This window comes from Aspergillus luchuensis, chromosome 4 (genome assembly GCF_016861625.1).
Source record: "Aspergillus luchuensis IFO 4308 DNA, chromosome 4, nearly complete sequence".
NCBI lineage: Eukaryota > Fungi > Ascomycota > Eurotiomycetes > Eurotiales > Aspergillaceae > Aspergillus > Aspergillus luchuensis.
Genome location: NC_054852.1, coordinates 1,614,963 through 1,638,296, shown reverse-complemented (window position 1 = coordinate 1,638,296; position 23,334 = coordinate 1,614,963). Strand labels below are relative to the sequence as shown.

Here is a 23,334-nt window from a genome sequence, read left to right as displayed (position 1 = left end):
TACTTCTGGCCGCTGGCTTGGTCTGGGTGGTGCGTGGTTGCGTCGGGGATGATGGATTTGGTTTATCTGGATTACATTTCACCAGTAAGTAAAGCACAGTACTACTACTATACAAATGGTGAGGGGTCTGTTTCATTTTGGTAATTGAATCTTGTCTTATTTTCAACAAATCTAATTCGAATATGAAAGAGGGAATGAATGACGGAAGAGGACGTGTGTATGTATGTATGTATGTATTAGTTTGCATCATATCATGAGTTGACCGGAAAATAGAATCTGCAATTTCATACCTTTCAATCAAATATTACATTCCGTTGTCTGGGAGAAACAGTAATCTATGGAATCAACTCTTCGTTTACTATATATAATTATCCATCCATCCACGAATCCACGCTATGCTATGTCATAACTATCTATTTGTAAAAATGCATTCACATGCATGTAGACATCTATGAATGAATCAAAACATTGAAACTACGACACCTCCTTCATCCCGAATCCATGCTCCTCGAGTCCCTCGGCGCCTGTATCCGGCGTTGCGAGAGAAGACTGCGACTCGGCGAACTTCTCCACTGCGTCGTCGAGTTTACCGTATGCGCGGGCATTACGGCGCGGTTGGTTGGGGCCGGAGGCGGGGAGTTGGTAGCCGCGGAGACTATAAATATATCAGTCTATTGTTTAGTTGTTGTTGTGGGTGTGGTTATGAGGGATTGAGGGGATAGATAGAGGGTGTGTAAAACGTACCGTGGACCTTGGCCGGTAGGTTTGGGTAATTCGGAGACGTAGGTCCGTTGGAAGGTCTGGGTGTCGGCTTCGAAGGTACCCCGGGAGATGCTTTCGCGGATGGCGGCGAAGAAGGTATCCATTACGTGGTGGTTGTGGATTTGGAGGAGGGTCCAGGCGAGCATTTCCTTCGCGGTTAGGAGGTGGTGGATGTATGCGCGGTGGTGGTTGCGGCAGGTGTAGCATTCGCAGGAATTGGAGAGTGCGGAGGTGTCGATTGTGTGGGATGGGGACCAGAGGTCGAAGGCGAGGTCATGGGGTTGGGTGATGGTCGTGGGGGTGTTGGGTGATGGGAAGGTGAAGTCCAGGGCGATGCCGGCGTCAGAGCAGACGCCCATGAAAGGGATGGTGAGGAGATCTGCTCCGAGGGAAACGTCGCGGAGGATGTCGTGTGGAGTTGCCGGTGCGCTGTAGAGGAGGCGGGGGAGGTCTCCGAGCGGTTCGGAGATGGCTGATAGAGATGCCGATTCGTAGAGGGCCAGGCCGGAGATGAAGGGTCGGAGCTCGGTCTCGAGGTCGTCCATGTAGATTGACTGCTGGGCGTTTTCGAGAGGGAGGACGGGAGCGAAGTAGGCTGACTTTGACCGGGTGTTCTCTGGCACTGTGTTGCCGTAGAGTAGTCCTGTGGCATGTGTAGTGAAGGCGTGGGTGCGATCCACCATCTTGCCGCGTCTCTTGTTGCCAGGGGTGTGTCCCAGCACGAGATCTGCCAGTCCGATGACGATGTCCGGGTTGAGCTTCTGCACGGCGTCGACGTATTGGGTAGCTTCAAGCTGTCTGAAGCCGACGGAGGTGTAGATGGCGACGGAGTTGGGGGTATTGGCTGGGGGGCATTTGATCGGGGGCTCCCGACGTGCGCCCATGATCAAGAGGAGATCATCGGGGAGAGCGACGAATTTGCGCAGGGCCGATTCATCGTGTGCAGTGGGAATGGTATAGATCGGAGGCGGATGTTTTTGGCTTTGTCTTTCTACGACTGATCTGGGCCCCGATGGGCATTCGTGTCAGCGCGGATTCGATCTCCGAACAAGGAGAGGAGGGCATACAATCTTCGAGACCGACATATAAACTGCCGATGTCTGTGTGATCACGCAGCACATCATGGGCAATATGCGGAACGACGCCTCGGGAGGCCAGAGGGATGTAATGTGGGGTGGAGATGGGTTTTCTGCCGGCAAAGGCCAGTCTTCCCAGTCGGGGAGTCAGGACGGAGGCCGTAGCATTGAAGGTGAGCATCTCATTCGATGGTTGTGGGGAAGACTCTGAGCCCATGGCGACCCTGAGGAGTGGAGGTTTGACGAAGGGATGGGGATGGTGGAGAGAGGAGAGAGAGAATCCGGCCGTTGTTGGAGAAGATGAGCGCGGCGCGTGCCGATGAAAATGTGCTTCCCCACTAGTCGTTGGTATCGATATTAGATGGTGGGTTCGATAGTATTGGATGTATTCCCCAATGTCTGGCTAGGGCTGTCTCAAAAATTTCAAAAGAGTCGATGAAGAAATGTGTCTAGTATTGGATGTATTGTAAACGAGAAATATTGCTGTTCTGAATTACATTACAGAAGATGTATCGCCAACTGATAATCCCAGAATGGAGCAGATAGAGTCACGATGGACGCCATTCCCAAACGGGCAAGATCCCCTCCAGCTCGTCGCGACCCGCGCGTCAAGCCACTTTCATTTCTCTTTCATGGCACACCTCTGCTCCTCTTCCTTATCTGTGGTAAGTTAAGGATAGAAAATTGAGTTTCCCTGAGGCTCTTCATTATCATTTTCACTCTGTGAAACTCTCCGGTTGTCAATTGACCCCCCTGCACACTGCACAACATGGCTGCACAAGCTCCTCCCGCGCGACGCGGGGCTCTCATTGTGGTCGAGGGGCTGGACCGCGCGGGCAAGTCCAGTCAGTGTGAATCTCTACACCAGAAACTACAAGAACTAGGCCATTCGGTCAAGTACATTCGCTTCCCAGGTAGCTCCCCTTCCTGTTTTAGTTGTCCTCGTGAGCACCGCTCTAATCCACACTTCCGCAGACCGGACCACTCCCATTGGAAAGCTCATCGATAGCTATCTACGTGGCCAGTCGCAGTTGGACGATCATTCCATCCATCTCCTCTTCTCTGCCAACCGCTGGGAAATTGCTCAGGCTATTGAGGAAGATATAGCAGCGGGCATCACTGTCATCGTGGACCGCTATTCCTATTCAGGTGCCGTGTACTCGGCCGCCAAAGCCAATCCCACCTTGTCCCTGGAGTGGGCTTGGACCCCGGAGATCGGGCTGCCCCAGCCTGACCTGTGCGTTTTCCTGAGTATCGCCCCGGACGAAGCGGCCAAGCGCGGTGGCTTCGGTGCCGAACGCTATGAGAATGAGACTATGCAAACCCGGGTGCGGGAACTGTTCCAAACCATCTTCCGTGTCCAACGCAGCGGTGACATTCGCGTGATCGATGCTGGCAGGTCATTTGAAGCTGTTTCGGTGGACATCGAGAAGAGCGTGGTGGACTGCATAGCTCGCTTGGACGCCATTGGGCCATTGAAGCGATTCGTGTCAATTGCAGCTTAACTTCCTCCCAAGGAGGAATAGCGAGAAACACTGCGAAGCAAACAAGAGGTTCATCCCAGCTCCTCCATCTCTTCGCAGTCACTGTCGTCTATGATGATCTCCACCCTAGACGACTCCATCTTATGGTCCTTTGGGCGGTCCAAGAGTTCATCGAAATTCGGATCCAGATCTAACGACTCCGTCCAATTTTCATCCAAACTAGCGTCGTCATGATGGTCCACATCAAGACCGTCGCTGACGCCAACTGACGCACTCTCGACGCATGCGGCTCGGCTGCCTGGGTGTTCGAACGCGCTGGCTACTTTGTCAACGGCGCTTGTTTCATGGATAGGATCAGGCGCCTTTGCACGGCCTCGTTTTGCCTTTCGCAAAATGGCACGTGACTCACTTGGTCCTCGAGTTCTGAGGCTCAGTTCCTGCATCATTGTCGACCATTGGATGACCTGATTACATAGAGGACAATTTCCATCAATCGGAACGAGCTGCTCTGGCTCCTCGGCGTACTCCAGAAATCTGGCTGACAGACATAATAGATGGCTGATGCAATAGCAGCTTGCCCGGGGGCAAACTACAGCTAGTTCTTCACTGGGAACAACCTTTTCATGGCATAATTTGCAACGCAAATCGCTGGGATCATCCAGCAAGAAATGGGACTTCTCTACGTAGTCATAGATATGGCTGTAGTCGACCTTGATATATTCAACGCTTCGGACTCTCGGCTCGTCGGTCCGTGACAGAGGGTCCTCGGGACAGTCCCCATCCAAAATGGCCCGGACATGATCGGGAAGCAAGGCATCAACGCGGTCGCACCATGTCGCCCACAGCTGGTAGACGTCTCTGTTGAAGAATCGTAATCTTAGCGGCCATTTCGAAAAATAGGTCGAACGTAAGAAAAGATGCAAGTCTTCTAAATGGGCCTTCAAGGATCTCCGGGAACCACGACCTCGATGCTTAGCCTTGCCGGTTTCGGTACTGGGCTGCACCCCTGAGGTGTCTGTCGCTTCGCCAGTCTCTAAGTCAATCTGGTGGCGATTCGCCGGGTGCTGCGAAGACATCTTTGGGTTCTGCCACGCCCACCTACAATGCTATTAGAATCTGCAGTGTAACAAGAGTGCGATGATGTGTTCATAGCTGCTTACTCGAATTGTAATGCAGCCACGCGACTCGTAAAGCCCTCGACGAGCAAGACCATTTCCCACGGTCTTTTATCGTCCTTGGCTGTTTTGCGAGCACCGCCTTTGGAATCTCCATTGTGCTGCGCAAGTCGCCTGGCAGGATGTGGAGTGGAGCCAATATACAGGGAAGTGCGCTGTTTGGTTGAACGCAGCAGATAACAGCAGTAGTAGGCCGGGATCGGTTTAGTATGATCAACCTCTGCATCGTCCATTGTAGCAGATAAACAAGGCTCGTTCTCTAGTTATCGAGATGATCGAGTTCGGTACAGTATGGGCTAGTGACGCATACCATCTGAATTAAGTAGGTATTGATGAAAAGAGGCGTTTCTGCAAGAACTGCGCGGATGGAAATGCTTGCGATCTAGATCAATTTGGCGTTCAAGATCTACGCGGTTTTGGTCGATCGATCAGCTGTTGCTCCAGCAAGAATACCCCTAGTCACATGACATTCCAGAATACTGAGCGCTACTCGGGACTCGACTTTCTCAAATGCGCAGCAGCATCTACGGAGTATGTATGTACTCTTTTCTTTTGCTTGCTGCGCCCGATGACCTGCAGGGGATTTTTGAGCCATGTGCTTGCTCTTCATGGCTACTGTTGTCAACCTGTCAACACCATCTTGCTCGCCTGTTGATGCAGTGATAAAGCTCGATCTACTTAGTCTGGACAGCGCGTCGAGTGAGGCTCAACCACTCATGGCAATGATGGCTGGCAATGAAGGGGGTTGCCGTGTCCCATCAACAACCCCATTTGGAAATTGCATGACACTTGCCAGGGATCAGTACGGAGCAAAGCGGACAAAGGAGACGACGCGGAAAAGGAACAAAAGAGGGCCAAGAAATAAAAAGAAAACTCAGCGGATCTAGAATTTCTACAGGATGGGATCATCGAACGTCTAATTAGCCGGGTGCAAAGTACTGTGGCACTACAGCCTGACATAAGTACTGCAGACGACGCTGCAGCTGATTGACAATCGTGCTTGACATCTGCTCGGCAATATGAGCCACAACAATATGAATGCATACTCGGGGCGACGACGAGGAAGCACAAGGGATGGATAGCCATCGATAGCCTCGGGGAGAGAGGGGTGTTCCTCCCCATCCCACCCAGCCCAGACAGACAGACTATCCCATTTTCACCCGCATTCCTGCGGACCGTACAGACTGGGTCCCCGAAGTCCGGAAAAGCTCGACCCGTAAGCTGGTGGGCGCATGTGATCTGAACTGGGCATGATCGGGGCTAGGGAAGTGAGCATTGCATGATTTCCCTAGACTAGGCTAGCGAGGACGACGGTAGCCAATATTCCCTAGCCAGTTGCTGTTACCAGCCCAAGGGATGGATAGTATCTAGTGTAATTAGGGAGACGGCCTGCCCGGTGGAGTTTCCCATGGATTGGTATTATGGTACACTATATTATTATTCTCATTGTGTTTGGTCTGTGTGCCCTTATACCCCTCTGATTTGAGATATTTTGTGGTCGGTTCCGGACCATGGTTGACGTGTCACACTCAGGAATGCGTATCATACCTGCCTCCCTCCTTCAGAACCCTCCCAACATCCCATTCGGAGATCAGAGACTCGGCTACTCCGTAGAGTCTCAGCGAGTTCTTCGGATGCTCTTATTGCCATCTGCCCATCCTGATAGACTTTTGCTAATGCCAATGTAGATGGGACGGGGTCGTTTGTTGTGGGTAAGATATGCCACGACGTGAGGATAAAGCCTGATATGGTTGAGCTAAGCAACCCGGGCGACTCCGTTCGTTCAATTTCCCCTGTAAGATCAAGGATGATGTGGTCATGAATTTACCGCCCCATACCCTTACCCATACCCATAACCATACCCATACCTATCTATACCTTCTTCTCTGTCTTACCCTTGGGGTTTTGCCATCCGAAGGGACTTTTCTTGGACCTTCAAACCCCGATGGCGTGCGCAATTTAATATTCTTACTTAATAATATTATCGTGTTTCTTTTTCTCTCTGAATGAATATGCCATGCAATGTTTCCTTTTGTCCAGCCTTTTTTATTTCCTTTTTCTTTGTTTTTTTTAATCGAAACTTCCATCTCCTGCAGTAGAATAAGATGGTGGAGCTGAGCTTCACTTGTGTGTGTAAGTAGGAGCTTTATACAGACTAACTAGTCGATAGCGAAAATCAAGAACAAACGTGCCATTGGGAATAAGCAGTGTTATATTACATATCGACCTTCCTCTATGGAGTATAACTATAAGCTTTTTTATATAAGTATTACCAGTTAGAAGTACAGTACAAAGGTAGAAGTAATAATAAGGTAGGTGCTAGCTAGGGAAGGTTGTGTTAATCCAAGAGAGAAAAGATGGGTATTGAGTTTGGGGATATTGGAAAAGTGGAAAGGCAGGAAAGTTTCCCTTCTTCCGAGGTCGTCGAAAGTCGTTACATCACCGTTTGCGGGCAAGAAGTGGATGGAATGAAGTCCAGCTGGTATCTTTCCCGTTTCCATACGGCTATACGGTAACAGAGCCTATCCTATTTGGGGAATGTCTGATTACCGCTTTTGTTGTATTCGCTACCCTGTCTTTGCTGCCTGAGGCCAGAATATCCAGATGCAAGTCATGGATCGAGAGGACGATTTCCATTTCTCGCATGTCTCTCTCTTGACGAATGGACTTGGCTTGACTTGCTGCTTCTGACTTCTTACTGTGAAGTACGTTTTCTTTTTTCTTCACCCATTTGCTTTTTCCCCCCCTTCTATTCGTCTCGATTTATCCTTCTATTTTCCCTCTCCTATTTTTCCCTTTTTTTCTGCACACCTTCTTCCCCTTAGCATATTTCCGTTCCATCCATTCCTTCTTTTTTAACTCCAGACGAATTCGGCATCTGATCGTTTTTCTTCAGTTGCCGATCCACTTGGGGTGGGTGGTTCTCTTTCTCCAGTTCAGGTCTGACGGGACGGGGGAAAGTTGTGGATAGGAAACAACAACTTCCTATCTATCTACTTACATCTCGATAACCAGACTAGACTGAACTGACTATCTAGACGATCAGTCTTCACCCATGATTGTCTTTTTTAGTCAGCTAAAAAGCCCAAGCTGTGCCCCATTAGCTACTAACTAAACTACTACTACTACTACCTGGTTTGGCCCAAGTGGCTTTCCCTGCGAACTACCTTACTAGCTAGGACTACTTCCGGCTACGGTCAATTCCTCCAATCGTCACGACTGCTAAATCTCAACCCCCATTTTCTAAACTAAACCTCCTACTTCCCCTACTACTACTTTCCCTACCCTACGGAAAACACCCCTGCTACGGGATTCTGATCCTCCCCCCGATCCCTTCTCTTTCTCATCCCTCTCTTCTTCCCTCCCACTCTCTCTCTCTGTCTGCTGACCGGCTTTTTCTTTACCTGGGGTGAGCACGTTACTCTTTCCAATCCTTGTTCCTGTTCCGAGATTCTCCACACTAGCCCTCCCGGGTTCATCTCGGCCTGCCCTTTGACAGTCCATCTGCTGGCTGGCTGCCCTTTTGCTCTCTATCATCATCAATTTCCACCTCCCTCGCTATCTCCCCATCTCCTTCCCCTCCCCATCCCATCCCTCGGCCCTACTTTTCTTCTTCCTTCATCCAATCTCACCAGGTGTTCTATCCTCGGTTCTCGACACTAAACTCCATCTCTCTCTCAGTTGATCTGGCCCTCCTCCATGTGTTTTTCGCATCGGATGCTGGCCCCCTTCCGTCCGCGGTAAATCACGCGCAAATTCTCTCTCGCCTCGATACCATTGTCGCCCCTCAGAAATGGTGGCTCCGGCCTCTGCTGGAGGCGCCTCTACAGGCCTGCAGCCTTCAACGAGTCGCCAACCCACTCGATCGGCCAGCACTCACCCATCGCATTCTCACAATGTTCCCTTGAGCGCTCGCAGGTCCGAACCCCTCGACTTGTCCACCGTCGAGCGCCGTGGACAACCCAATGCCCCTCGCGAACCGAGTACACGAGTGCGCCCCCATGGGTTACAAGAGGCACCCACCTTCCGGCCGACAGAGGAGGAGTTCAAGGATCCCGAGGCATACATCCGCAAGATCGCGCCGGAGGGGAAGAAGTATGGAATTTGCCGGATCATTCCGCCTGAGAACTGGCAACCAACGTTTGCTATAGATACAGAGGTATGCGAGTGTTCCTGCGATCTTGTTTTCTGGGTGTGGAGCAAACAAAGAGCTGCAGTGACTCCAGTCTGGGATATCCTGTGGGGGCTAAATAGGGCTGACCAACGCGTTCTTCTAGCGATTCCATTTCAAAACCCGTCGGCAGGAGCTCAACTCGGTTGAAGGAGGTATGCCCCCGCGCTCAGCCAAACAAGCTGCCGGTGGAGCTCCGCAGCCCAGTTCTGACGCGGACTCAGGAACTCGTGCAAACTTGAACTACCTCGATCAATTGGCCAAGTTTCACAAGCAACATGGCACCAACCTCAACCGATTCCCGAGCGTCGACAAACGTCCGCTGGATCTGTACAAACTGAAAAAGGCGGTGGAGGTCCGTGGTGGCTTTGATCAAGTCTGCAAGATGAAGAAATGGGCCGAGATTGGGCGCGACTTGGGCTACAGTGGCAAAATCATGTCCTCGCTCTCCACATCGCTCAAGAATTCGTATCAAAGATGGCTTCAGCCATACGAAGAGTATCTGCGTGTGGCCAAGCCCGGGGTTCAGCAACAATTGGAGCTGGAACATGGTGGTCCTTATACACCGTCCCCGAACCATTCCCCCATGCCCAAAAAGCCTGTATCACTTGACAGCGCCACACCGTCTGCCACGCCTCAGCCCGCACCGAGCAATCCAGTTGCGCCTCCAAGTGCGGCAAAGGAGGTCGAGGCAACTCCAGAGAAGCCCACACCGCCCATCGAGCCTGCTCGGCCGATTGCGTCTGGATTTACACCCGTGAATGCTGGCTCGAGTGGTTTCACTGCTGTCAATCGATCTCCATCTTTTGTGGCTGTGAATAGTGGCCCCGCCGTGAAGCGGGAAGCAGACAATGGCTCTCTCACCCCGAAGAGTATCGCTGAGCACCCGGCCAATCCAAGCGCTGCTTCCAATGGCCACGCGGGTCCGCCAATGAAGCGCGCGATCAGCCACGAAAGTGCATCGCACGCTGAAAACGGTGAAGTTGATGCTAATGGTCGACGGAGCAAGCGACTTCGGAAAGGTATGTGCCTATTCACTGTAGACGTAGTAGTCGCTGTCTAACCCTTCTTGCTCAGATGCGCCACTGCCCACTGTATCGGGCTCACACATGAGCCTCCTGCGTCCTGCACCACCTCGGCAACGCAAGAGCGATCACCGGAAGACTGGTGATGTATGTTACTCTTCATTGTTACATTATCTCAATGCTAACTTTAGCCAGAAATGCGAAATATGTGGAAAATCGGAGGAACGCTCGTCGATTCTAGTGTGTGATAGTTGTGATCATGGGTATCACAAATCCTGTCTCGATCCACCCCTGACCACAGTCCCTGAATATGACTGGCATTGCCCCAAGTGCCTGGTCGGTACCGGCGAATTTGGCTTCGAAGAGGGTGGCGTGTATTCGCTCAAGCAGTTCCAAGAGAAGGCGAACAACTTCAAGAAAACCTACTTCGCCTCCAAGATGCCTTTTGACCCCGTGCTCAATACTCACCGACGTGAATCTGAGGATGATGTTGAGCGCGAATTCTGGCGACTGGTGGAGAGCTTGACGGAGACGGTCGAGGTCGAGTACGGTGCAGATATTCATTCAACCACGCATGGAAGTGGTTTTCCCACCATTGAACGGAATCCGCTGGATCCCTACTCGGTTGATCCTTGGAATCTAAACGTGATGCCTTTCCACGGAGACTCCCTGTTCCGCCATATCAAGTCTGACATCTCCGGCATGACTGTCCCTTGGGTCTATGTTGGCATGTGCTTTTCGACATTCTGCTGGCACAATGAAGACCATTATGCTTATTCGGCCAATTACCAGCATTTTGGCGCCACCAAGACTTGGTACGGCATTCCCGGAGCGGATGCCGAGGCATTCGAGGAAGCCATGCGGCAGGCGGTACCGGAGCTGTTTGAGGGCCAACCCGACCTTCTGTTCCAGCTGGTCACGCTAATGCCCCCGGATCAACTGAGAAAGGCCGGTGTTAGAGTGTATGCACTGGATCAGCGGGCGGGTCAATTCGTGATCACCTTCCCGCAGGCATACCATGCCGGGTTCAACCATGGTTTCAACTTTAACGAGGCTGTCAACTTTGCGCCTGCGGATTGGGAACCCTGGGGTGCCATGGGGGTGCAGCGCCTTCAAGATTTCCGTCGACACCCGTGTTTCTCCCATGACGAGCTCCTTTTGACAGCTGCAGCTCGTGATCAATCTATCACCACGGCCAAGTGGTTGGCACCAGCACTCCAGCGTGCCTGCGCGCGGGAATTGAGCGATCGAGCGACGTTCGCCACCCGACATCGGGAGCTGGCTCCGCACAATTGTACCCTGTATTCTGAAGACCCTGCAGCTACTGGGAATTGTCAACTCAAGTTTGTGGTTGAGGAGGAAGACCTGCCCGAAGATGATTATCAGTGCCAGTATTGCAAGGCCTATACTTATCTAGCGCAGTTCCGATGCCATAAGACTGGGAAGACTGTGTGCTTGCCCCACGTGGAAACGTATGATTGTTGTGGCGAACCGCTAACACAAAGGTTAACTGGCCCGGACCACACACTGCGCTATCGAATAGGTGATGATGCCTTGAAGGCCTTAGTACTAAAGGTCCAGGAACGCGCCAGGATCCCGGAGGCCTGGGGAGAGAAGCTCGACAAAATGCTGGAAGACGAGCCGAAGCCCCAATTGAAGGTCCTTCATAACCTACTTAATGAAGGTGAGAAAATCCCATACCATTTGCCTGGTCTCCAAGATCTCGCGGCTTTCGTCCAGCGTTGCGATAAATGGGTTGAAGAAGCAACCAATTACATTACCCGGAAGCAGCAGAACCGGAGGAAGAACGAGAAGGCGTGGCGCAAGGGGACTTCTAAAGCTGCGCAGCTGGAAGAACGTGATCGTGAAGTTCGCAGAGTAGAAAACATCTACGCCCTTCTTGCAGAGGCTGATAAACTGTCGTTCGACTGTCCACAGATGGCGGCTCTGGAAGAGAAGACCCGCGAGATCGAGAAATTCCGCCAGGACGTTAACGTTGCCCTCATGAACCCCAACATCCGATCGGTCCAGGAAGTCGAGGATCTGGTGGAATCCGCGCGCAATTTCAACGTGGATATACCCGAGGTTGAGGGACTAGAGCACATACTCCGGCAAATGAAATGGAACGAGGAAGCCCGTCGCAAACGGGATCGGTACCTGACCTTGAAGGAATGTCAGGAAATCATCCAGGCCGGCGAGCAACTAGGATTATCGGAGACCAACGACCACCTCCTCCACTTCAAGGATCTGTGTCGCCACGGTGAGGCCTGGGAAGCAAAAGCCAAGGAGTTGATGTCCGTAGAAGCCGTTCACTACCAGCAACTCGAGGCTTTGTCTGCGCAGGCATCCCGGTTCCCAGTGTCCCCTGATACCCTGGCAGCTGTAGACGCAATTTTGACCAAACAACGCGAAGCGCAGCGCAGGATCCAGAGTCTGTATGACCGGAGCCGGGATCCGGATTTTCGCAACCGTCCCAAGTACAAGGAAGTCCGGGAGCTCATGGATTCTCTGGAGGAGTTGAACAGCCGGCCCACTGGTGCGATTGACCTTGAGCGTGAGCAAAAGCGTCATGAGGATTGGATGAGGAAGGGCAAAAAATTATTTGGCAAGGCGAATGCCCCGCTGCACATCCTGAAGTCACATATGGAGTATGTCGAGAAGCGCAATTCATATTGCTTCGATCTGGAAGATCGCTGTCGGCCGCCTGTCGAACCGGCATCGCGAGATAATACCCCAGATGGTTTGCTAGAAAGTACCAGCACTCCAAGTATGTGGGGTGGTGGGAAGTCGCGGAAACGGGATGTGTTTTGCATCTGCAGACACTCGGAAGCTGGCATGATGATCGAGTGTGAGGTTTGTCACGAATGGTAAGTTTGTTGATACTTTTTTCGAAGGGGGATACAATGCTTACTTCGTGTGCAGGTACCACGGCAAGTGTCTGAAGATTGCAAGGGGCAAGGTCAAGGAATTTGACAAGTACACGTGCCCGATCTGCGACTGGCGCCAGAAGATCCCTCGAGATGCTGCCCGGCCCAAGTTGGAGGATCTCTTGGAATGGCAGGCTGAGATTGCTGGTCTGCCTTTCCAACCGGACGAGGAGGAGATCCTGGATAATATTATCAACCAAGCCACGACCTTCCGGGACTTCCTCCACAGCTTCACCAATGCTGCTTGCACCACTACGGAGGAGGTCCCCACGTTGATCTTCTACCTGCGGAAAATCGAGGGCGCGGAGGTTCTCCTGGCATATGAGACGAATTTCTTCCGACAAGAGATCCATAAGTGGGCGCCTGTTGCCCCCGAGCCTCCACCGATCCTGGAACAGTCGCTTTCCACTCGGAAGCCCCGCCCCACGAAGCAGCAGAAGATCATGGCTCAGCTCGGCGTGGAGCGGCCTGAAGACCTGCCTCCTCACCTTCGCACTAAGCAGCCCAACTTTGCCAAGCGCAAGTCAATTGAATCTCAGACTGGCCGTCCTTCCATACTCCAGACGCCCGGCGACGGCTCGAACTCTGATTCGGGCCGCAGTGGTCCTACGCTGACGCCGATGGCCGATGCTCCAAACCCGCCGTATCCTTTCTCTGCGAACTACTCACTTCCTGCCACCGAGTCTACCCCAGCGTTCGCACCAGGCTCCTCTGCGTTCTTACCTCATGTTTCGGCCGACTCGCCGTCGTTCCCTCCGCGTTCTCCCACACTACCGCACCAGGGTTTAGACACGTCCCTCTTCAGCTCTCCTCGGTATACCCGAGACCACAATGACGCGCCTCCTGGAGTGGATGTGGACAGCCGTGATCCTTTCGACAGCAGTCCTCGCCAGAACCTCGACGATGTGTTCGCCGACCTGACAAACCAAGATCAGGATCCAGACCAAGAACCTGAACCGGAGCTGATGGAGAACACGCACGCCAACGAGGCACTTGAGGTTCTCGACGTGAGCAACGGAGATGACTCTGATGGCTTGCCTGATGCAGACTCGCCTGATCACAAAGTGAACGGGGACACCAACGGCCATGCCGAGGCAGACGACCATGCTGATGAGCTTTGATCGAACCTTTTCCTACCGATAGTCCAAAAAAATTTTTTCTCGACCACTTGACCGATAATATGTTTAGTGGGTTCATGGGGATGTCCGGATTTTCTCTTTCTCAAACTGTCCTCTTTCCTTAACCTTTTAACGTTGCATGACACGGCATTCTGCGGCGTTTCCAGACTTGCTGGTGGCTTTGTGTTGTTCCTGGATTGTTAACGGTGTTGTTGTTCACTGGGATGCCAGCTGTTTTGCTCTTAAAGTCTTTTTCGATTCGCTCGGATGGGATCTTGATCCTGTTTAAAACTTATGTTGTGGTTTTTGATTTGTACGACTTCGGTGTACGAAGACAACGGAGACCTGGCTAGTCCGTCTCCGCATTGCGTGTGGTGTTTTCCTGTCTTCTCTATTCTTATTTGATAGTTGTTTGTGTGTGATTTCACTGTTCCTTCTTCTAAGGGGTGGCTTTTGTTTTCCCAGGCCAATGTACACTGCTATCTTTGCGCTTTCTCCAGTATCTTTATTTTCTAGTCAGTCGCTCGATGAGCGCGTTCGATGTGTCATTAACCAACAATCGTTCAATACAGTAGACCTTATTCCTGAGCCTATGTGCACTAGCTCTAATCAATATCTATAACCCACACAGCCACCGCAACAGCAAATATGTATCTACACAACATCCGCATACGCACTCAGAGCAGACTGTCCCCCCGTATGCACCATCAACACATTAACCCCAACCCCATCCCCCTCCCCTCCCCCCCTGGCAACCCAATCCCTACCCACCTCCCCCTCCCTCACCCAATGCACCATCCCCCTCGCCACCTTCCCCGTATACACCGGATCCAACAACACCGCCTCCTCCCTCGCCATCAACCGCACCATATCCCCCGTCGCATCATCCACCTCCCCATACGCCGTGCCCGCGAACCGCTCATCAACATGCACATCCTCCATCGTTATCTCCCTCTCCACATCCTCGATCCCGATGAGTCTTCCCGCTTGGCGCGCAAACTGCAATACTCTGTTCTCGTGGTAGCTGCGTGGACGTGTCGGGGACGTGAGCACGCCGATGACTTTTCGTGGCGGGCGCGGGCGGGCAGTGCTGGTATCTTTCTGTTCGTGCCTCTCAAGGAGCTTTAATCCCGCGATTAATCCCCCGTGGGTACTCCCGCTGCCGCATGCCACGAAGATGTAGTCCATTCTCCCGAGATTGGGAGCCGCCCCAGGCTGTGGTTGTGGTTGTGGTTGAGTTTCCTGGTACGCTATTTCGAATGCGCATCGCGCGTACCCCAGTCCGCCTAGGGGGTGAAGGCTTGCGCCGGAGGGGATCCAGTAGGGATGTTTGTTTTCGGATTGGAGGGTTGTGAAGATGGTGTGTACCCCATCTTGGTCTTGGTCTTCGTCTTTATTTGTAGGTGTGGATGTTGAGACGGTAGCTGAATCATCCAAGACCCTCACATCAGCCCCTAACAACTTCGCAACCTGCACATTTCCCGTCCTCTCGAACAGACTCTTGTCTGGTACTTGGGCGTACCCGCCCCCCGTCGCCTTGTGGAGGATAATCACCGGCTGTGGGAGGTTCAGGTGGTTCGCGATGCTGGTTACTTGGATGGTGTGGTTGCTTTGGAGGGCGCCTTCGGTTACTAGGGTTACTGAATCTTTTTTCTGTTTGTGATGATCATGTAGTTTCAGTTGCTCTTCTTCTGGGGATGCTGTGGTGGATGTCAGGGTGCCGTGATCGGGTCCTGGTGCTAGAGAGCCGTATTTCGGTGTCGGGGAGAGAATGTCTGGTATTAGGTACTCGAGTTTGCGGTATTTGTTGCCGCTGGAGGTTAGGGGGGAGGCGTGGTCTTCGCGTTTGAGGTGTAGGGTTATGTTTATGTTCTTGTTGTTCTTGTTGGTGGTGGGGGTTGTGTATGGGGTTTGGAGGAGGGTTCTGGTTAGGGATGGGAGTGGGTGGATGGGGGAGGGGGTTGCATAGAGGAGGGGGTAGCGGGGAATTTGGGAGAAGGGGGTGGGGAGGGGGATCATTGTGTTATAGCAGAGTAGTTTGGAGGGTGACAATATGAGATTTTGATGTTGTGAGTTTGGGATAGGAGTGGAGGTGGTGCGGAGTATATATTGGAAACTAGGTTCAGTTGGAGTAGTAGGAGTAGTAGTAGTAGTATATCTGGAGCCTGAGGATTAGTAAGTGGATACCGAGGAATTGAGAGTGGAATTGACTTACAGCAAAGTAATGCCAAGATAAAAGAGATCCTACTCGAAGAGATGCAATGTTGATATCCAGACGATACCATGAATAGCTGAATATCTTGGATGATGCCATAGGCGGTCAAGTTCTGCCTCTCCGCGGCGGAGATTCCCCCGAATGGGAATTATCCCCTCATCTTATATTTTCTCCAAAACAACCCATCCAACTCATTCTCACTACAACTCTTCCCTACTAAACCCGCTACAATGCCTCCTCCCGAGCACAGTCTCTTCCAATTCCTCGCCAAAGCCCTCCAAACCCACCATCGCTTTCTCGCCGGCCGACTCTCCCGCGCCGAATCCCCCATCTACGTCATCGGCAACCCCTCCGCCGACCTCGACTCCATCATCTCCGCCATTGTCTATGCCTCTTTCGCCCATCCCCGGCCTCACGTCCCCTTAATCAACCTCCCTACTGTCCCCGCAGGTCCCGAACTACGCCGTCTCCGCCCCGAATTCATCAAATCCCTTTGGCTCTCCACGCATCCCCCCGTCCCCGACGAAGAAACATGGTCCGACACGCCCGAGTCCGCCGGTCCCCTTCTCCAAGAACACATCCTCACCGTCTCCGACTTTGCAACTCACCTCCAAGACTACAACCACAACAATAATCAGTTAACCGCTGACGCCGTCCTCGTCGACTGGAACGCCCTCCCTATCCGCCCCCCCACCCAACCCCGAGGCCAAGGCTCCCTCCCCACGCTCCCCAACCTCACCTTCACCGTCCTCGGCTGCATCGACCACCACGTCGACGAACACTTCCTAGCCCCAATCACAGACCCAGACCAGCCCTTCCTCCTCCAACCAGCCGGATCATGCACCTCACTCGTAGTCAACATGTTGGATAAAATGGACCGCTGGCGACGCACTTCCTCCACCACCTCCACCCCTGCGGAGCTATCATCCGAACTCCAATTAGCGAAGCTAGCCATGAGCGCCATTCTCATCGACACGGCGAACTTCACCGCCAAGGAGAAGGTTACGGACTCGGATACGCTCGCGTACAGTTTCCTCAGATCGAAGATCAATGCGATTTCGAATCGAGATGGGGATGCGGCGGGGAAGCCCTGGGATCATAATAAGTTCTATGAAGAGGTGGTGGCTGCCAAGCAGGGGAGCTTGGATTTGTTGACTGTTCCCGAGGTCTTGGAGAGGGATTATAAGGAGTGGAGGGAAGTGCCTTCTTCGAAGCAGAAGAAGGAGGGGGAGGGAGAAGGGGAGGGGGTGGTGAAGATTGGGATTTGTTCCATGGTGCGGTCGTTGCCGTGGTTGGAGAGAAAAGCGGGCGGGACGGGGGCCCTACTTGATGCTGTGGTGGATTATGCGAAGAGGGAGGAGTTGGATGTGGTGATGGTGATGACGGCGTTTAGTGGTGCGGAGGGGAAGTTTTGTCGGGAGTTGTTGGTGTGTGCGACTGGGGAAGGTGGTGTGCGTGGAGTGGAGGTGTTTGAGGAGCAGGCGGGTGTGCAGTTGGGGTTGGAGAAGTGGAGGGTGTTGGATGGAGATGAGGAGAGTAAAAGTAGTGAGTTGGGGGATGTGAGTGGAGATGATGACCAGTCGTGGAGGAAGTGGATCTGGGTCCAAGAGGATGTTACGAAGAGTCGGAAGCAGGTGGCGCCGTTAATTAGGGAGGCTGTGAAGTCTTCATAACTCACTATCGAGTTTGTCTATCTCGGGGTATATAGGCTTTTTGGATATATAGGTGGGTGGATATAATTGGGTTAATTGTGCAATTGCTCTGCTCCAGCCATGTCAAAATCAGATATGGTTCTATATCTATCTTCAGAATCGACTGACTGCGATTGATGATGGATAATGACCAGTGAGCCAGTACACAATGCTCCAGCACAACACATAATAGATACAACAACACAACACGATTGAAAAGAAAAGAACCAATCTCAATATATCCCGACCTAATTCACAGCACCAACCGAGTCTAGTCATGCTTCTAGATCGTAGCAGTAAGTTCATTGCAAATTGAAAAAAGCCCCAAACAGCCATATCATCAGACATGATGCCCCATAACTCAGAAACCATAATGCATGAAAACATGGAATAAAATTGTTGAAACAGTCAAGAAGGAAAAGAGAAAGAAAAAAAGAATAACACCGGCGCCATCATGGTCTTTCCGGAAACGCCTCAATATGATGGTAGTAACATGTAGGGGTAGATCACGTCCTGCTGCCCCTTGATGATGTCCTGGTACAGATGCCAGTCCCGGACCGGATGCAATGCTGTCAATTAGACAAATGTCGATGAAGAAGTCTCCGTAGATGAACACAAATAAAATATTAGATTACAGTCGCGTTTGCTTGGCAAATGTTCCCAAATGCAAGCCCGGCAGTTGGGGATTTGGGTCAGTAACACTCCCATTCGCAAAATACACACCACCGTGCAACTCGGTCGGCCAGTACCAAGCCTCGCCACACGCCGCGCTCGCCAATCTTGATCACCGTCTCCCAGACACTGCCGTCTGCCGGAGCATCGGTGAATGCGTGCGTGCCTGTATGAGGGCTGAGCATATGCTCGGGCTTCCGCGTCAAACGCAGAATCTTGCCTGATGGAGACTGAATCGCCAGCTTGGCCGGCTTTTCGCGTCCAGACATCGAACGGCCGGATGAAATAGCCGATGTTGAGGCGGAGAACTCGTTGGACACCCCGGACACCGTGGAACCGCCCGCGGAACTGGAAACCATACTTAATGCGCTCGCAGGCCGGGTGAAGACCGACGGTGAGACACGCCCACTGACGCCAGCCTCATTGCTGCCGGACGACAAAGCCGGGGAGGCCGGGTGTTGGCGCACAGCAAAAACGAAGGTGTTGTTGACCGCCAGCTTCGCACACTGCGGCTGCATGATGTAGAGATCATGTCGCTGAGCGTGAGGGGTTGGATGGCGCAGCACAAAGTCGTACGGCGGGTTATCGCTGCTGTGGAGCATGGGAAGGGCAAGAGCCAACGGGTGGGGAATATCACGACTGGAGTGCATCAGTCCCTTCTTGCCGGCGTACACCTTGACTGTGCCCTGTCCTTCATCGCCGGGCAGGATAGCTTTCACCGTAATCCGCTTCTGTCCACTGACCCAGTCAGGCTGCACCAGCGCGCGCTTGCGCACAACTTCGCCGCTTTCGAAGAAGTCACCATCGGCGTCACGGGCAAACGCTGGGGCTTCCACCTCGGCCGCACATTCCACGTCCGGGGGCACCGCAAGGCGAATCTGCATGACTTCCAAGCCGTCAATCCGGATGATGCTAGTATCATAATCGGGGAATTGCATATTCAGCTTGAAATATGGTGGGCAGGCCGCCGGGAGGGTCAGCAGAACGTCTGGCGAAATAGGCGGGCAGATGTGCTGCTCTTCAGGAGCAAGAGGAACATGCGTATAGCAAATCTCCAAGGGACGTGCCAGGAAATACCAGCTTTCGGCCACGGAAGTGTTATTGGTGACGAACTGGTTCCGTCGCGGATTCGTAGGGCTGGCCAGCGAACAGTCCATGATGCGCCATTCGCCATCCACGAGCACCGAGTTCCACCAATGATTGGGTCGCGAGAGGCCGTCCAGGTCAAACATCTCCCCAGGGCCTTTGAGGAACCCATTGATCGCTTCAGCGTGGAGACCGACCGCCGCACACATCTCCTTGACCAGATAGGCCACTTCTTGGGGACTGCCTCTTTTCGTCTGCAGCACCCGCCTCAAATCGATGCCGATCTCTTCAACCGGGTCATCCCACGCGATCTTTTCGCTCACCCAAGTAAAGATGGCGCGCAGCCTCTGGACATCACTCTTATAAGGGCGGCAGACATACCCGTGCGCTAAACTCGCCGGATTCGTCATTGGGGGAAGACTGTTGACAAAACGCGCGCTCTTGTCCACAAGATTCAGGTTGACACTGGCGAAGTTGGTCGGCTCACTGATCGGCAAGCCGTCAATGCTCTCATCGCCTTCCGCCGTCTCGTAGAGTTCCTCCACCGAATAGATCACAGGATGGTCCATCATTTGGCATCTTTCAGCCCGTTCAATTCTCTCGTTTCGACTGGGTGAGCTTGCACGGTTGACATCGCGACGGACTTGTACCCAATCGATGGCGCTCGTGCCAGGCCCCATTTCGCGGGCAGAGTCCCGGCTGGATTGCAGAGCACGGATTGGCGAGATTCCTCTGCCCTTAGTGGGCGATGAAGATCCACCATTGTGCCCGACTGCGATGCTGCTCCTCGCGTTGGCAGCACCTGTCTTCGCTGACTCAAATATCTTTTTGAAGAACCCTGGCTTCTTGGCCTTTGGTGTGGAAAGGCCACCGAACACAGCGGTCGGCTCTTCTGCGCCGCCTTCACCGGACGACCAGGGTATGGCAGATGACGCACCTTGCCGGGAGGTATTATGGCTGGAATGGTACGATACACCGGTCAACGGCGTTTCGGGCCTTGCCACCCGGGAGACATCGCTGAAGCCTCTTGAGCGGAACGTGTCGACTGCCGTGTTTGGTCTGTCGGCCGGAGTGGTACCTCTCCTGGCATAACTACCCGCACTGGTCGCGCTGAATCCACCGGCTGAGGGCCCACTCATGATGCTTTGGCTGGTTCTCTCGGTGCTTCCCGTCTGTGTCGTACTCGTACTGTGCACCCCGCTCGAAGAGTTCGTCGTGCTGGACTTGTTGGTATATGACCGGTTGAGCAAGTCCCCGCGGAGATCTTGGCCGGACCTCCGTCCTCTTACCACTGGGTACTGGGCGGGGATCGAATTATGCCGGGCATGGTAGGGTACGTTTCTTGGAGGAGGTGGTGGGGCTTCCTCATCAGAATGTTGCGCATCCTCAGCCTCCCTTTGGCTCTGCTCTTGCATCTGCCGAAGTCGACTTTCCATCCTCTGTACATAGTTGTTCAATTGTGGCGGACCGTCCATGTAGGGATCATGTGCGTAGACGCTGTTTCTATGAGTCTGACTGCCATGATATTGGTACTCCTTGTCTCTATCGAATCCCAGAGAGGTTAGCGGCCGACGAGAGGTTTGTATGGGCCGAGTTTCACGGAAGCTATCATATGCGTCCGGAGACCACGGGTTGTTGAACATCGGCTGCGGCGACGGTGACTGTCCGCCTCGGGGCAGCCCCATATCCTCCAATGAAGTCATCACGTCTTCCATCGCATCACGAAGGGGCGACGGGGTGTGTCCGCGGCCCTCGGAATGGGCAGCCGGGGATGGCGTCCTTGACATTGTGACAAAACGATCATTCATGTCCAGGCGGGTGGGAACGTGTGGTTCGATGGACGGCTGACGGTTGACAGCAACTCTGTGTGGTGGTGGGGGTGGCGGGGGCGGCGAGTCTTCTCTCTCGTGCAGCTGAAGTGGAGATATTTCGCGCGAGGAGGGCCGGTGTAGAGATATGCTGTGTCTCGGAACCTGAGGAGGCATAAGGTCGACGTCGTCAGGCGGGTATGGGGACGCTCCACGAGACACAGGTCTCTGCATTGCAACCTCCATAGGAGGGAGAGATGGAAGCTGGTAATCGATGGTTGGCGGAGGAGCTGGCGATACTGCACGAGGAGGAGGAGGTCCGGGGCGTGGTGCACTTTGCACAGGCGGGATGGAAGGAAGGTGGAGTTCTGGGTCTGGCGGATGGGGCGACACTCCGCGAGAGGGAGGTCTTGACCGGGCCATGTATGTCCCAGGAAGGGTGGACGAAAGTTGGGGATCTGATTCGACTGGAGGATGCGGGGACATCGCACGGGACAAAGGCCTGGACCGGGATACGGGCCTCGATAAAGAGCTCTGATGCTTTACAGCGGTTGTTGGGGTGCGCAGCGGCTTCACCTTCCGTGAGGAAAGACTGCCATCTCGGGGTGGAGTTTGCGGGATCGTACTGGTCACTGGCGATGAGGAGGTCGAGCTCCGGGATAGCTCACCCGAAGGCGCAAGAGCTTCTTTATGGGCTTGGAATGGCTTCCGAAAGACCGTTTTCTGTTTCTTAGGAGCCGAAGTTGGATTCGTGATCGGCGACGAGGCAGGTGGTAGCATGGGGCTCGTTGACCGTTGCACAGGTACGAAATCCTCCCTGAGCACTTCAACGAAGTTGGAGGGGAACAACCCCATCATGCGCCTGTCTCGCCGCAATCGGCCCATCCACCACTGACCATCGCCAGCATTTAGGCACTCAATGAGGTCGCCCTCCACAAATCCCAAGTCGCGTTTCGTTTCTCCACCCCATGAATATATTGCCCGACACCAGCAAGGGAATCGGGTCGGGAGCTGGGGTGCGGCGGGGGCCATTGCGGCTGAAGTGACCGAGCACGAGCGGACCGGAGATCGACTACTACCACCACCGCTAATTGCTAGCCAGAGCGGACGTCAGATTGCTGGAGAAAACGATCGGAGATGCAATTGACGTGTCAGAAGATTCGATATGATGCAGTATCGGGGTCCGATCGAAGTATCAACGGGGTAGGAAAGTCAAAGGTCGAATATAGCTGCAAGCGCACCGTCGCTGAACGAGAGACAATAACGGAAGCATTAAGGACCGGGTAACGGAGCTGTAGACCAACACATGGCAAGAAAGGAAAAACAAAAACAAGGGAAGAGTAGCACGCCGAAACGCGAAGAAGGGGGGCGGAAGGTTCAGCGTGGGATGCGACACGCTTTAGGTTAAAGGGAGGGGGGGGTTGGGTTAGTTAGTGAGTGGAGGAGGGAGTGAGAAGCTAGGGAAGGGGGGGAAGAGAAGAGTGAGAGAGCGAGAGAGAGAGAGATGGACTTGGAACTCAAGGGAAACTGGACGGTGAGGCCCGATCGATGTTTTGGTGTTTACGTGGGCTCCGTTTCGGGACTAGTCCCTCCCTTATCGATAAGCTTATTACGCACAGTCCTCTTTGCTAGTCACTAGTCAACTAGTATTATCCTCTTCCTCTAGAGTTTACATCGATTTCTCTCCCTTTATAACTCAGTACCCTGGATGATGTCAGTTCAACATACCAATAACCAAACTCATTCTGAATCAACCATAGGTCATTCGAAGCTCCAAGGTACTCCGCGCGTGGCTACTAGGGGTCCCCCTCCCCCAAGATGAGGATCCATGGTTGTACCTCCGCTACCCGCTGTACCACCCAGAGAACATTCACCCCTGGGTTGCCAATCAACTTGTGTTTCATCTATAGATTACTACTTGCGGTGCAACTTACTATTTGTACCCACCTCAAAGAGAAACCAGTGCGGATCATATGAGAGACTAGACCAGAATTTAACCGCCTTCGAAACAGTCAGATGAGGTACTGTATAGTATATGGGTCTCCTTCTGGTGTTCCCTTCGATGGTATTTTTCCACGATAAGCTAATCTGTCTGTCACTTAGCTTCCAGATCTATCGAACTGA

General features: G+C 53.0%; 7 protein-coding genes across 7 annotated transcripts; 3 read left to right on the top strand and 4 right to left on the bottom strand.

Moving 5' to 3' along the window:
• Window positions 1-671: 671 nt before the first annotated feature.
• Window positions 672-2,055, bottom strand: AKAW2_40590S (tRNA-ribosyltransferase family protein; the record flags this gene model as incomplete). Its single annotated transcript, XM_041688935.1, has 2 exons — window positions 672-1,759; window positions 1,830-2,055. 2 exons carry the CDS (start codon window positions 2,053-2,055, stop codon window positions 672-674), a joined length of 1,314 nt encoding a protein of 437 aa, XP_041542670.1.
• A 552-nt stretch (window positions 2,056-2,607) lies between these two features.
• Window positions 2,608-3,343, top strand: CDC8 (bifunctional thymidylate/uridylate kinase; the record flags this gene model as incomplete). The annotated part of the gene is made up of 2 exons (XM_041688933.1): window positions 2,608-2,752; window positions 2,814-3,343. 2 exons carry the CDS (start codon window positions 2,608-2,610, stop codon window positions 3,341-3,343), a joined length of 675 nt encoding a protein of 224 aa, XP_041542669.1.
• Window positions 3,344-3,393: 50 nt separating this feature from the next.
• On the bottom strand, window positions 3,394-4,730 carry SLX1 (structure-specific endonuclease subunit SLX1; the record flags this gene model as incomplete). Its single annotated transcript, XM_041688932.1, has 2 exons — window positions 3,394-4,420; window positions 4,483-4,730. The coding sequence occupies 2 exons, from the start codon at window positions 4,728-4,730 to the stop codon at window positions 3,394-3,396; spliced, it is 1,275 nt and encodes a 424-aa protein (XP_041542668.1).
• Window positions 4,731-8,290: 3,560 nt separating this feature from the next.
• AKAW2_40587A (putative PHD transcription factor (Rum1)) lies at window positions 8,291-13,741 on the top strand (the record flags this gene model as incomplete). The annotated part of the gene is made up of 6 exons (XM_041688931.1): window positions 8,291-8,656; window positions 8,775-8,823; window positions 8,893-9,690; window positions 9,746-9,840; window positions 9,889-12,560; window positions 12,616-13,741. The coding sequence occupies 6 exons, from the start codon at window positions 8,291-8,293 to the stop codon at window positions 13,739-13,741; spliced, it is 5,106 nt and encodes a 1,701-aa protein (XP_041542667.1).
• A 651-nt stretch (window positions 13,742-14,392) lies between these two features.
• On the bottom strand, window positions 14,393-15,757 carry AKAW2_40586S (1-aminocyclopropane-1-carboxylate deaminase/D-cysteine desulfhydrase; the record flags this gene model as incomplete). The annotated part of the gene is made up of 1 exon (XM_041688930.1): window positions 14,393-15,757. The coding sequence occupies one exon, from the start codon at window positions 15,755-15,757 to the stop codon at window positions 14,393-14,395; it is 1,365 nt and encodes a 454-aa protein (XP_041542666.1).
• A 426-nt stretch (window positions 15,758-16,183) lies between these two features.
• PPX1 (putative exopolyphosphatase) lies at window positions 16,184-17,626 on the top strand (the record flags this gene model as incomplete). Its single annotated transcript, XM_041688929.1, has 1 exon — window positions 16,184-17,626. One exon carries the CDS (start codon window positions 16,184-16,186, stop codon window positions 17,624-17,626), a length of 1,443 nt encoding a protein of 480 aa, XP_041542665.1.
• A 710-nt stretch (window positions 17,627-18,336) lies between these two features.
• Window positions 18,337-22,242, bottom strand: CYK3 (putative SH3 domain protein (Cyk3); the record flags this gene model as incomplete). The annotated part of the gene is made up of 1 exon (XM_041688928.1): window positions 18,337-22,242. One exon carries the CDS (start codon window positions 22,240-22,242, stop codon window positions 18,337-18,339), a length of 3,906 nt encoding a protein of 1,301 aa, XP_041542664.1.
• Between the last annotated feature and the right edge of the window lie 1,092 nt (window positions 22,243-23,334).